This window comes from Scardinius erythrophthalmus, assembly GCF_964197995.2.
Source record: "Scardinius erythrophthalmus genome assembly, chromosome: 19".
Lineage (NCBI taxonomy): Eukaryota > Metazoa > Chordata > Actinopteri > Cypriniformes > Leuciscidae > Scardinius > Scardinius erythrophthalmus.
In genome coordinates this window covers 11,834,158-11,848,697 of record NC_138239.1, presented here as the reverse complement: position 1 = coordinate 11,848,697, position 14,540 = coordinate 11,834,158, and the positions used below count along the sequence as shown (strand labels likewise).

Genomic DNA, 14,540 nt, shown 5'->3' with positions numbered 1-14,540 from the left:
TGTATTAAAACTGAATGTTGCTTTTTAAGTCTGGCCTATAATAACAGAATATACGGTATAAATATACACTCATGTTCAAAAGTTAAGTGTCTGGGTTATGTTTTGTTCTGTCTTAGTTTTCATTGTGTTCAGTGTCTATTTTCCTTAGACCCAGTTTTCCCGTTTATCTCATTGATTCATCCCATTCACCTATTAATTAACTCGTTAGCTCCTTTGTTTGCCCTCTGTACTTAAGCTCTCAGTTTCAGTCTGTTCCTTGTCCTGTATTGTTTACTGTCTACGTTGAAGTGGTTGTTCTATTCCGTGTTTCCAAGTTTATCTCTTGCGTGTTTCCTTGTTTGAATTTACAGTTAAAAGACTATTATTGACTCCATCGTTGTGTGCCTTATACAGGACCTTAAAACAAAGACTCAACTATGGAACGGGCAGAGCTTGAGATACTGGCGGAAGATCATTCTCCTCTTCTCCTTCCGTCAAGACGGTCAGCCTCTGGAGCAATATGTGGAGGAGTTTCTGCAGTACTATCATCTGGTGAGCTGGAGCACTCATATGCTCAAAGCCTGTTTTCGGGAGGGACTGGATGACAAATTATATCAGTCTCTTTCTCCCACTAAATGCAATGTATCCTTGGTTGATTATATTGACTATGTCCTCTGGCTAAGTTCTGATTTATTTGTTGATGAAGTGAATGAGGACTTTTCCCATGATCATCCAGTCCCATCCGGAAAACGTTTGAGCACTCCAGCTAACCCGAGCCTGCGTCCAAGCCCTCCACCACATACCTTACCAACAGGACCTCTACTCCAGAGTCCTCTAATTCCACTGAGAGAAATTCCAGAGTCCGTTCCTGTGAGAGAAGATCCCGAGCCTGCTCTCGAGAGGGAAATTCCAGAGCTCAGCCCAGAGAGTGTTTCACTGTCCATAATGGCTCTGGTATTTATGTGTGTCTGGGCCACATCCACTCCAGCCCCTGAGCACAGTCCAGTGTCGGCTCCAGCCCATGAGCCCGCTCTAGAGTATGCTCCAGCATGTGAGTCCGCTCCAGTTCACAACCCCATAGCTTCTTCCAAGAAAGTTTGGGGGGAGGGGGGAGTGGCTGTATGTCCCCAGCCATAGTGGCCGAGCCAAGCTCCAGTGTCAAGGACACGGAGGCCGATCCTTCCTGGCTCCTGGCACTACAGGCGCCTCCCTGGTTTCCTGAACTTCCGGTGCCTCCCTGGCTCCTGTATTACCGGTGTTACCCTTGAGGCTTCCTAGCCTGCCAGCACCGCCCTGGACACTTGCCTGTTACATTCCACCACTCCAGGGTGCCCAGTTGAACTCTTTTGGGGTTTTTGATCCATCTTAGTTTTCATTGTGTTCTGTTGCTATTTTCCTTTGACCCAGTTTTCCTGGGTTTGCTTTATATCAGTAACATACCGTGACACTAAGATTCTTCTTTTTTTAAGAAGGACTCATTAACATGATAAAAAGTGCTTCTAAAATTCTTTATTTTTTTCCACAAAAATCTGTTTGAGATGAAACTACTGTATAACCCTGCAGGGCCACCACAGTCGCCCTGCTGAAGACCCAATGGGTTAAACCATTAACACATGCTAATACATTTTAACCTACTTGTGATGATTAATGATGCACTCCTAAATTCAGATCAACTAACTTTCTTTTTATGTAATCTTTTATTTTATTTTTTTATGCAGTTCCTGCATACTGCAATGTAAACTCAATACAAAAGCTGTCAGACCCCCAGAGCATAAAGCAGATCATTCAGAACATTTGAATCAGCACAGGTGCACTGCATAAGCACATAAAAGCACATTAACATCCTTCCATGGCTCTAAATCCATGGCCATGGCTCGCTTAATTTGTGTGACACTAGAAAAGTATGGCAAAGTTCACATTTCTTGTTCATTTTGTGTGATTTAGTGAAAAGTAAATAGCCAGAAGGTTTATTTTTGGCTCTAGATACACTCTGGGCATCAATGTCACACAACTACTGCTGATCAAAGGTCATGTTTAAGGACAGTGTCTAACATTTGCTTTCCTACAGAACTGGGAGTCATGTGATTTTTGCCATATGGGTGAACAGGTTTGTGAGTCAAAGGTGGAGGGTGAAGTAAAAGGAAGGGTTCTACCAAGAAACTGAAATGATTTAAAAATAACTTCCAGGTCCAGTGATGGGTACCATTGATGTTTATGGTATTTGGTAAACTGAATGGTACTCTGAACAAAGCTGGCAGGACAATTTAGGCATGTTTTGATTCGTTAAGAAAGCGTGTGTGGGCTTAAGATAAGATTCCTTGCCAAGAACTTACTGATAACAGCCAAACCCATGCCATAAATGCCAGATTTTATAACTGTGAGAAACGACTATATTCCTTCCAACTGACTGCATCATACCGGTCACCGTGACCCAACGACAATCTGCTATTTCTGTGAAATGTAACAGTAGTCTGCGCTCACACATGCAATAAAAACCACTGAAATGATGTTGATGTGCTTTTACGCAAAGCCACTTATATGTGGAGGATAGGGAAATGGAATGATTATGTTAGGGGCTTCGTCATAGTGCTACTGACATTTAGATCATTAATCATTTTGGCAAGAGACCACAAATTTTAATATTAAAAAAAATCATTTTTACACTATTAAGGGCATTTTAATAGGTTGAAAAAACATTGCAGTGTCAGGTTAATTTTCTTAATTTGATGTGATTGGAAATAAAAACTTGAATTCAAAAACAAAATTAAAAATTAACTGAGGTTTGACTAGGTCAGGTGACATGATAAAAAAAAAAATTATTGATAAAAATAATAAGAGGTTCATTTTCCAAATATATAATAATTAATTAGAATTATAAGAATAGTTTTTTTATTATTTTTTTTATTATTTTTATATTTATTAATAAATAACATTGTCATTTAATAAATTTTAATTATATAATGTATTTATAATGCTTATTTTTTACATGCTTATCACTGGTTCTCTGGGACATACAAAAAAAGGCACATCTTTTAATTATTGTTTGATTGACTGATTGACTGACTGACTGATCTGTCAACAATCTTTCTGTTCCGAGCCACTGAGTGCGTTTTCATGCATTTTACACTGTTTGTGTTTAATAACCCGTATTGTATAAGTTCATGTAAACACGTAAAGCAGTGTTCTTCTTATGGGGAAATGTCATAAACTGTTTAAACAAAAGCCAATTTGCCCTGTGGCTTTTTGCCAATCACCCCATTCTCGCACCGGCATTCTGGTGTCATTCAGTTTTCTCTGATTGGACCATCGAGGCTAAGCCTAACAGATAAGATATGAGGGTAATGCAGAAACTGGAGTTAATGAGGTCAAAATCATTCTAAACTATATGATTGTGCTCACATGCTGCAAAAATGTACATCATCGTACATTCTCCTATCTTTGTATCTTATCACCAGTGCTCACATGCAATGTGAGTTTCACAACACACACTGCACCTGTACACCTGTAGAGCACAGAGCATTTGAGTTTCATAAGTCTGTCAATGATGTAAATGTTAAAAAGCAGTGAATATCATAATATTGCCCCTTTTTTTGGTCTATAAACCTGATACACACTTATTGACCCCCAAAGAGGTCATCTGAAATGTTGTAACTTATAATATTTACTATATATCTAATATGTTCAAATGTGAAATATGTGCACAAAAAAAAAAACCTTTTTGCACACAATGTTAAAGACTGGTACTCACATGACGCTGGAAGGTGGAGAAGTGGATGTCGGGGATAAAAAGGACAGGCTGCGTCTCGTATTCTGTCATTGTCTTGAAGACAGTGGTGTCGCTGCGCTTGTGCATGAGGGGCACCTTGACATCTGGCCCAACTGAGAAAAATGGGGCAAGAATAAAGTGAAAAACAAGTCTCTCCAGAGCTCAGACTTACATTTTCAACGAAAGTACCATCGGGTCAGTTCAAATCTATGTGTCAAAGTAAAAAAACCTGAAGGTGTGCTTACAGTTTCCCATAGCAGGGTTGACGTCAGGGCCCTTGCTCTTCCTACGGGACTGTTTCCTCTCCTCATCACGGATTTTGCGTTCTGCACCCTTGTCGCAGAAGACCTTAATCTGGCAGAATGCGCGGTGGATGGGTTTATTACTGCGGTTGTTGTAGCTGTAGGTGTCGATCTGTAGGTTGAGCGGAAGGCCCTTCACTCCCTTCTGAGAGGAGAAGTCTGTGCTCAGACAATTCACTGAGATAAAGATCTAAGGAGAGAAGAGAGGGAACAATTAATGTTACAATGTTTGTTACATTATTTGTTACAAATTAATCCTTGGAAATAGAGAGTAGCCTATTGTTGCGTTCAGTCCAACTTTTTTTTTTTTTACTTAAACAAAAAGCTAACTGCACACTGAACAAAACTTCAGACTGGTTAAAAATTATTTATTCTTACATTTTCAACAAAACAAAAAAAAAATGCAGTAAAGTAAAATAGATTAAATAGACTAATTTTAAATTAAAACCAAGAGAAAACCTCAAAATGCACCGAATGCAATTTAAAAATTGGTTTTAGTCAAAAACTTTATTCAGTGTGTGGATAGCGTTGTTTGTTTTGAAATTATAAATTCTGTTTTCTGTAAATTCTCAGGGTAAAACGTTTGTGAGAGGTGAAATGGGAACACCAAAGTGTCATGCCATTATTTGTATTGTATGTCGCCCCCTTTTGGTAACAAAATAGAATCACAACACAAAGTTTTTAAGACTGAGTTCAATTCGAGCATTCTGGAAGTGCTCTTCCATCACTATCTAATGAATAAAATATTAGTTTATGATGTGATGAAGTAAATATAACTTTAATACAAACTGTGGCATTGCAGAAATTTATTATTATTACTGTTTCAATTAATGTTTTTTACTATGGAATATACCTATCTTTTACAACTCAGCATCCTGCCTTTTAATTCAAATTCAGACACAGAACTGAAGTATATTTATGGAAGTTTGAGTATGTATATAAATTATATATATATATATATATATATATATATATATATATATATATATATATATATATATATTAGGGCTGTCAAAAGATTAATCGCGATTAATCGCATCCAAAATAAAAGTTTGTGTTTACATAATATATGTGTGTGTACTCTGTATAATTATTTTGTATATATAAATACACACACATGCATGTATATATTTAAGAAATATTTGCATACATATACTGTATATATTTATATATAATTTATATTATATATAAATATAATTTTTTTATATATAAATTACACATTTTTCTTAAATATATACAAGCATGTATGTGTATTTATATATACAAATTTAATTATACACAGTACACACACATATATTATTTAAACACAAACTTTTATTTTGGATGCAATTAATCGCGATTAATCTTTTGACAGCCCTAATATATATATATATATATATATATATATATATATATAAATCTTAAATTTCTCATTATTATCATCAGTGATGAAAACAGTTGTGCTGTTTAATATCTTTTGTTGGAAACCGCAATACATTTTTTTCCAGAATTCTTTGATAAATAAAAAGTTCAAAAGAACAGCATTTATTTGAAATACTCTTTTTTGTAACAATGTAAACGTCTTTTACTGTAACTTTGATCAACTCAATACGTCCTTGCTGCTTAAAAATATAAAAAAATTATACTGACCCCAAACTTTTGATCTGTTGTGTATATGTAAAACTCTCGATCCTCATCTGTTTATTCCAACCACTGTATCACCAATGCAAAATTTACTTAACTTTATCCAATGACAATACCGCATCTTACGTAATAATGGATTAACAACAAAAGGCCTGAGACAAAATGAGAATTACAAACAAATGGGCATTCAACTAATCAAATATTTGCACAAGCGTTCACTAAATGCCTGTAATGTCTCAAAAAGTCCACTAGGGTGCGCCACAAGAACATTCCAGCCATCCTTTCCCAAAAACCTATAAGTGTTTTGCCCTGATCTCTCTCTCTTCAAGTTCTGTTTCTCACCCAAGAGCACAGAATCCAAACCACGCCCACATCCGACACTGCCAACAGTGCTAGACACTGTAGACTGAGCACACGGATGAGTATCCTACAGCGCAGGCCTATCTTATGATCTGCATCCTGGTTATAGGACAACACTGCACACTGCAAAATACTCAATTTCATTCTTTAAACTATGAATTGTTTACTTTAATGGGACAATTATAATTACATCAATACACAAATGTACGTGCCTATTCCTTTAAAAGCCTGCTACGATCCTTCAACTTACACAGATGAAAAATCAAAACTAATCAGACAGAGGTAGAAGATTTTAACCAAAATCTGTTCGTCACTTGATGACGGGTTTAACCCGACCAGTCTGGACACACTCGTCGAACAGGATTCCATCAGCCTTCCTGTCACAGTGCTCACTGCTCCCCCGTTTATGTTTCCTCATTCTTAACGCTATTGTTGGGCGCGTCTCCTCATTAACACGTCAGTTTCGCACAAAATAATGATCCGAGAACAAATCGTACACTAAACATTTTAACATACTCAAAGTCAGCGAACAACAGATATCTCCATCAGTCCAGCATCTGCATCTGAAGACAACTGAACTAAAAGCTTTGATCAATGTTGGAAACACCAACGACCAGCTCAAGTAACTAAGCTTGACCAAAATAATCTTGGAAAGCCCGTTCTTCCCTCTTTCTTTTATGATTTTTCTTATGGGCCACAGCACACTTTGTTTGTGGCTCCTGAATTAATCCTTTGTTTGTGTACAAGTATTGAGCATCAGGTTTATTTTGAGTGTAAATCTTCACGTCAGTCATACTTTTCCTAAAATGTTATGTCTATTTTAAGATTCTTTATCCACATACCAAAAATACATAGCAAGAATTCTAACAGAAGGAAAATATTCACCTTTAGCCTAAATCGAAAGCCTTTCAAAAGAAAGCCATTTTCACTAATCTCATATTCATTTCTTTAGATATCAAGAGGTGAATCATAAAAAAGAGCAATAATGTTGTTTATTGATTATAAACTATGAAAATAGTGTTACAAGTGCCCAAAAATGTCTTTACCTTTGCTTCCTCACTGATGTCCCATGTGAATGAAATGGCGTTATATGAAATCTCCTCAATATTACTGATGGTGTTGAAACTTTCTTTGTAGTCCGCTGTGGGAGACAAGAGAGGCTTGATTAATGAGTATTTTGAGAATGGGGAAGGAAATATTTTGGTTGTATCATATTTTTAAATCTCAGTTGCAGATATAAGACAAGTAGAACTGACTATAGTAGACTCTAATTACATGTTTATGAGCTTTTTAGATCAAATCAAGACGGTTAAATGTAATCAATTCGACATATGATGGAAAAACTGCTGTAATACAACATTATAACAAATTTGTAATGTAATATTAAGGTAACCCTCTCAAAAGGTATTTTCCCTCAGAAGTCGACTTTCACTGAACGCAAGATAATGCTGTGTTACCCTTTCAAGCTTTACAATGTTCATCGTTTATTTGTTGTGTCATTGATGGCTCTCCCCTTGCCCTATTGTCTTGTCCCCACCTGCAGCCCCCCTTTTCCCTGCGTCCAGTTTGTCTGTGTTTGCTATCTGTATCGTTACTCCACCCTGAACTGCACTGTACCCAAAGAGAATTGAAAGTGTGACTATTGGATCAGTGAGATCAGAAGCGTACTGATATCCTCACCGATATCAATGCATCTCTGTTTGGCCGTGTGCTGTCTCGAGTGCCAGTATTTCCAGTGCTTGAGTTGGTCATCTCTGGTTTTCTCCTCTCCAAACACTACCATCACAACACTCTGAAAAACAGCAGGGTGTTACTGCTTTCCATTATACTGTAGTGTACACACTCAAACAAGTGCTCATACATTCAACGCTCCAAAAAGTATTTACACACTTCAGTCACACTTAAATATATACTGATTTGATTGGAAAGTATCTGGAAAGTATCTAGTCTCATTATATTAGACTAGAATATGTGGCATCTGCAAAACAAATGAATAGTAGAGATTTTTTTCAGAGCCATTTTTGGTGTGTGTGTGTGTGTGTGTGTGTGTGTTCGTGCACAAGTGTGTGGTTCAGGTATTCCCTGCATTGTAATACCAGAAATGTTTGATCTTGTGGGGAAATTGTTTTGGTCCCCATGAGGAAAACAGCTTATAAATCATATTGAAAATGTAAAAATGCAGAAAGTTTAGGGCTGTGTTTATGGTTATATGGGATATAATACAGTCAGTACAGTATAAAAATAATGATGTCAATGAAAAGTTCCCATAAAACATGAAAACCCAACGTGCGTGCATGTGTGTGTGAATTGTTTTAAAGTGTAGATGAAGTGTCCAAATACAGTTTGGGGCCAAAAAAAAAAAAAGATCTTATTTTCAAACTAATCTTACCCTGACTTTACAGATGGGGCCGTGCATCAGTTTGCCATTGTCGGTTTCCCTGAGGGTGATGGGATAGAACTGGCCCTTGTTGAGGTACGTCATTGTGCCATCACCAGACTTCTGTCTGAGAGACTTGGAGGCTTCTAACGTGTATTCAAAATTATTACTGTTGACCAAACACAAAAAAGGGGGTCACCGCATACAGTAATACATATTTGCACCATCCGACAAAATACACCCATGACAATTTCCCTGTTTGCTATTACACAGAAGAGCTCCTCGTATTTGTTTTAGGCTCACTTTCATTTGCCCATGGGCCATGTGCACCTGTCAGGATCCACCAGTGACCCTATTCTGTTTGCACACACTCAGCTGATAATATCTGCTGACACTTGGGAGACTCTTAAAGGGAATGAGGTTTTTCTCTGGGGATGTTTTTGGCAGTAAACGTTCGCTTACCTTGACACTGTGTCAAAAGTTCCGTAGTCCTCCTGCGAGACCATGCGTAACTGGAGATCCCCTGGGAACGAGAACACCTGTAGTGCACAAAAGAGGGGCGAGAGGGCCTGGCATTAGCGCAAACAACCACCACGCTGCCACACATTCAGTCAGTGAGAGAAAGCTGATTGCTGAGCCAAAGAAAAAACAAACGGCTCTCCCAGCTCCCTGTGTGTGTAAGGTTTTTGTGGAACTATCGTTTCTAAGGAAATCCTCCCTCCAGGTTTAAAGAGAAGGTAGAGAGAGGGAGCGGGAATGAGAGCGGGCAAGAGAGAGAGAGGGAGGGAAAAGGCCCTGGCTATTATGTGAGAGGAAAATACAGCACTTTATTGTGTAAGAGAGACAATGGCATAATGACATGCTAGCTGCTATTTTGGCATGTTCAAATAAAAATAGGGAGGGGGCTCAATACAACAATGTCTTTAGAGTCGCCAGGTAAATGAAGTATTGTCTGAGGGTGGGAGACAGGAGATGTGTGTGAACTCACATCAGAGTTCTCTGGGAAGGTCGAGTCTGGGGTGCGTGGCTGTGTGTTCGGGCTGAACTGGTTGTGGGGGAGCTGACGGTCAAATCCCACCGTGTGACTGTCTGGTTCTGAGCAGTGGGGGTTGGGGACTGTGACGGAGAAACCGTGGGATGAACCCTCGGTCTTCACTGAGTAGTTCGGCACAGCCGCAATGGACACCGTCACCGTAGTGTCAGGTGAGGGGAAAAGGCCTCTCTTGTCCTGTTGGTTCCCTGGAAGAACGATATTTACGGGTACTCCTTTCAGAAGCTGAAGTCTGTTCTCCGACGGCATTGACGTCTCTTGGAGAGGGGCCATCATGTTCCTGTTGAGAATGTAAATAACAAAATCTAAATGTTTGTTTTTTTAACATTTCAACGACCTACAAGCACATGCACATGCCTTAGTTTAAAGTTTAACAATTACTTTTCTCTCTTTTTTTTGCGAAATGTAAACATTTTCCAGGTTTTAAACAAGATTAAAATACAGAATATAGATAATAATGTATCTGTGCTGGGGAGAAACTATCACAAGCTTATTAAAGTCACCATGAAATCAACACAGACTAATCTTTCTTTCTTCTTTTTTTTTTGTTGGGAATATTGTAGGAATTATTATAAATGATCACAGCACTAGCAAACCACAACCCTCCAACGATCCAGTCAGTTTTCAATGGACAAAATCAAGTCCATTGTCCTACATTTAGTCTTGTTCGAGAAATCGTTTCAGATTTACATCAAAATAGGGAAGAAATGCACACTGACACTCTATGCGCATGATATTTGAAGCTTTTAATATAAAGTGCACATATAGGAACAGATTAGCTTGTGCACGTTTTTGCTACTATAAAGTCACCGACTTGGCTTCTGCGTGCTCGGCAAACAGACCAAACAAATCAATCGTATAAACGGTTGTCGACTATTTTCTTAAAATATTATTATTGACTGTAATTGCATTCCTAAAAGAGAATAATAAAAAGAAGGGTCTCGTCTTCTCAGTGTGGGAAAAATGGCATTCATTATTGCATCTTTGATGAGAGCTTCACCTTTTGTTGGGATCCACATCAGAGCCCAGGACGTCAGTCTTTTGCTGGGATATTGTTCTCTTTTCCCGTGGCACCTGGGGAAAGTAAACAAACTCTATGTTAGTCTGACCACATCCAATAGCATCAGCTTTACCCATTATGTCTGTCAGTGAACATATTTAACAGACTTAGATGTCAGATGTCATTAAATTCATCCTTAGTTAAGTAGAACTCAAATAATAATCATACTGATATAAACATTAAATAAGGTTAGTTTTTTTTAAGTTCCTCCTAACTTCCTTCTGTAAAATAATAATTATATGATGTTTCCATTGGTCTGTTTTAAGATACAGTCAAACCAAGGATACCAGATATAATTTGTGATATTTTTTTACTAGTGGGTGCAGGATAGTTAATTTATGTAAGTGAGGATAGCAAAATAAAGTAGACTGTGACATTATACCCAAAATTCTTCATACAATGAGACCAGTTAAACATACTTTGACCTAACCATGTTTTGCTTAAGTGTTTTTTCTTTAATTGATAATGCGAATTTATTACAACACAGTCTAAACAAAATTAAGCATTGCTTGGTTATTGGTTGACCTAAATTGGTATTATCTAATTGTGAACTTGTGAACAGCTGACAGCTATTCAACTTAATTCATTTGTGAGACAGTCTAACAGACGGATGGCCAAAACCAGTGAAATATCAACTGATTTGATAACTCTGAGTTCTTGTCATATTTTATTACCATTTTATCAACTACAGCGAATAAACTGTGATAATGTGAGAAATGTTGAAGGTGTATGAATACATTTTGGTTTGACTGTATTAATAAAAACTAATTTTTAAATAATTAATAAGGTTACACTTTATTTTAAGGTGCCCTTGTTACAGTGTAATTATAGTACTATTATAGTATTATAGTTTGTGAGGGTTTGGTTTAGTTGCTTGTAATTATGATCATTTACTGTTACTACAATGTTAATGCAAGATGTGTTACAGGGACACTGTAAAATAAAGTGCTACTGGTAATAATTTATTAATTAAAATTAATGTAATATAAAATCATTCTTTGTATTTTTGTTTGCTTATTTAATCTGATATTTTATTGTGTTCATTGGTTGAATTTTATTTTGTTCATATTTAGTGCTTATTTTGCTAGTAGTACTTTGGCTTTTAGAAAACCAATTGCTTTATTATTATTACTATCATTGGTCTTAATCTTCTCTTCTTCTTCTTCTTCTTTTACCTTGTAGTAGTCGTATAGCAAACCCAGAGCTGCGGCACTGTCCTCATCTCCATTAATGCTCATCATGGCCTTGGTGGCGGCTGTGAGAGGGTTCTCCAGGAACGACTTCCAGGCCTCATCCTCACTTGTGTAAGGCCGGCGCTGGTTGTAAGCCGTCTCATTCGGTACCACGAGCACAGGCCGCTTACTGTGAGGAACAGATCAGAAAGAGCCATCAGTACAACACTAAAAGATAAATGAATCTCCGGGCAGAGAAACAATCAAAACAGTTGAAAGGAACAAAAAGATGGACGATGAGCTTCAACAATCTGAAGATGTTTTGGCGATATTGCTGGTGTTAAGTTAACAGAAGAGCAGGTTGTTGTGAAAGGCCGTCTTTATCTCGGGATCTGTGACAAAAACTGCGCCAAACAACAAATCTCTGCACAGACCGCAGCTTCCCGTTTGACAACATGTTTCACTGGCTCTTCCAGTAAGACAGCAAGTAAGTGTCAAAAGGAGATCTGGTGACTTTTCACTGACTGTGACAAAGTTCATTAAGAAAAACCGGTTATGGCCTTTTTCGTCATCATTGGGTCATTCTCATGAGTACCATCATATATTTTTTAAACAAAGGTGGTTCACAGAGATTGAATTTCTCATAGCGAGTGTCATGGCAGACCTGCAAACCCAACATAATTTTACAAACACTACTGTTGTTTGTCACGGAATGTAGTTTTAAGAGTTTTTTAGGCGAGAATGTATTTGCCGATTTAAAAATGTGCTTCGACGTTTTCAGAGATCCAGGCCGTCAGCGGCCGTTTATCGCTCAAGTACCCGCCGAGAACAGTTTTATCTCAGCCAGTCCTTTGGGAATTTGCCACTGGCTCTTATGTAGACAGTGTTTAAATGAGGTATAATTCATTTTGAGTATATCAAACAAGCAATCTTTGCTCTTATTAATCAATTACTTGTTCCAGATGTCACGGTGAATCTCCTTAACTGTTAAAACGAAGCGTTCCTTTATTGCTTGTTCTAAAGTGACGTTTTAGATTTAGTAACCGAGGCTTGGGCTCCACTGTTAAACTGTCAGTTTGAGATTTGAATCCATGGCGGAAGGAAGTAGTTTATCACAAAATAGATTTTTTAAAGACACTTCGTTGTTTTTTTTCTTTCCTTATTTTTGTTTTTTTTCACACTTGTGCCGTCAAACTGTTGTTTAAATGCAATATCACGTTATCGCACGGCCAGTGTGATATTGCTCATATTTATGTGTTGAAATATCTGACAATAAAATAAAGGCAAAAGTATAATTTCTTTCTCAACTTGGGTGGGGGAGAAGGGTGAGGTTAAGGTGGGGAACTCTGCCATCAAATAAATGTGACTTTTTTTTATTAAATCTACCGTATTTAAGCACATACATTTTTTCGAGTGGATCAAGTTTTAGAGTATAAACTTAGAACATGCCTTTTCGATTTTATTTAGAAATGGCTTCAACTTGATGATGGTTAGATCTTGGCTTACCTGTCACACAACACTGTAGTAGCCTTTGATAATAGAATGAATCCATTTAAAGTTGCTATGACAAAACTTTGCATCCAGAATTGTTTAACGCAAACGGATTATGGGTAATTTGATAACTAATTGTACCATTCTTTCTCCTTGTTTGATTTTAGTTTTGCAACCTGATAGATCCGTTATCCTGGGACAATAAACCTTGTGGACACGCAATCCCACTTCTAAAACAAAAGAGGTGACCAAGCGCAAAATTACTAATGATGTGTTTACATCCGCCAAACTCCAAACACTAACCAAGGAGAGTTTTCCCTTCAGGATTCACAGATACAAGGTCTCACATTTCTTACACTATGGTTATGGTCGTCAACAAAGTTCTGTTTGCATGTGGAAAACCTCACCAATGGGCAAATATTTGGGGTATATACTTTGGTGTTTGATGTTCTTTAGAACAGTTGAACCAATTCTGAGAATTAAAAAAAATAACTTTTCCTAAAAGTTCGCCTGTTTAGATTTGCATGCTTTACAACAGGCTTAAACACTGTTCCTAAGAAATTACCAACGCCTAGAGAGCAGGCTGTTTCAATCAACTCTTCTTACAAAACAAAATTTGACAAAATTTTACTTGATCAATCATAAAATAATACAATCCATAACATTATTATAAAAAATGATCATACACGTACTGCAAATACAACATTACCTAAAAACCTAACAATTTCAGCGACATGTATCACCAATTATTACCTTCCCAAAAACACAGATGTTGGTTCCAGCTGTATTTACATAAGCAGCCTTTTAATAAATTCTTACAAGCTTCCACAAATTTCCCATTTAGACTCGATGCAATTTCACTCCAAACAAGGAATATCAATACACAAATAACACGCAAATCTGTCAAACAGAGAGCTGTGCTCGTAACTCCCGCGGCAGGTGCATACACCTGTACCGGAGCAGGTCTGAACATGACAGGTGAACTGAAGAGCCCAAACCGCACAACTGTGTAGTGGAATCGGCTCTCGGCTGTCAGACAGACTCCTCGTGGTAAGCCACATATTTTCCAGAATTACTGAGACGAGTCAGACTAGAGAAGCTAATCTTTGTCAGTTCCAGCAAATAAAGCAAGTAAATAGTGAGTAATATTTCAATCATAAGATCCTTTTCTGTTGATCATCCCTCGGTAAACTATGGACCTACAGAGGTGAACTTACTTGTCATGATCCTGTGACATCTCTTATGGTCGAACTGGACTTTCTAGTTGGTACTGTAAATCCGATCCTTCTTCTTCTTGTATGGAACAACGCTTTCAGAATAGGATGAGGGCTGCGTTAGAATTGCCTGTATGAGAACGGG

The 14,540-nt window shown here is 37.6% G+C and overlaps 1 protein-coding gene and 1 long non-coding RNA gene across 3 annotated transcripts in view; one reads left to right on the top strand and one right to left on the bottom strand.

Moving 5' to 3' along the window:
* LOC308679780 overlaps nt 1-2,784 on the top strand; it is a 19,839-nt gene extending 17,055 nt beyond the window's left edge. Inside the window, exon 3 of the long non-coding RNA XR_014028846.1 lies at nt 394-2,784. This is a non-coding gene — a long non-coding RNA (uncharacterized lncRNA). The remainder of the gene's footprint in view (nt 1-393) is intronic.
* The window catches only part of grhl1 (grainyhead-like transcription factor 1), a 20,194-nt gene extending 5,654 nt beyond the window's left edge, over nt 1-14,540 (bottom strand). The window contains exons 1-10 of one of the 2 annotated variants that reach the window (XM_081347477.1): nt 14,399-14,540; nt 11,694-11,880; nt 10,459-10,532; nt 9,396-9,738; nt 8,870-8,946; nt 8,420-8,576; nt 7,711-7,822; nt 7,077-7,171; nt 3,991-4,237; nt 3,728-3,858 (exon numbers count right to left, since the gene is read on the bottom strand). In XM_081347477.1, coding sequence (XP_081203603.1) covers nt 3,728-3,858; nt 3,991-4,237; nt 7,077-7,171; nt 7,711-7,822; nt 8,420-8,576; nt 8,870-8,946; nt 9,396-9,738; nt 10,459-10,532; nt 11,694-11,880; nt 14,399-14,418 — 1,443 coding nt within the window. In that variant the 5' untranslated portion in view covers nt 14,419-14,540. Of the gene's footprint in view, nt 1-3,727; nt 3,859-3,990; nt 4,238-7,076; nt 7,172-7,710; nt 7,823-8,419; nt 8,577-8,869; nt 8,947-9,395; nt 9,739-10,458; nt 10,533-11,693; nt 11,881-13,196; nt 13,313-14,398 lie in introns of those variants that run through there. The other variant, XM_081347476.1, reaches the window with a different exon arrangement.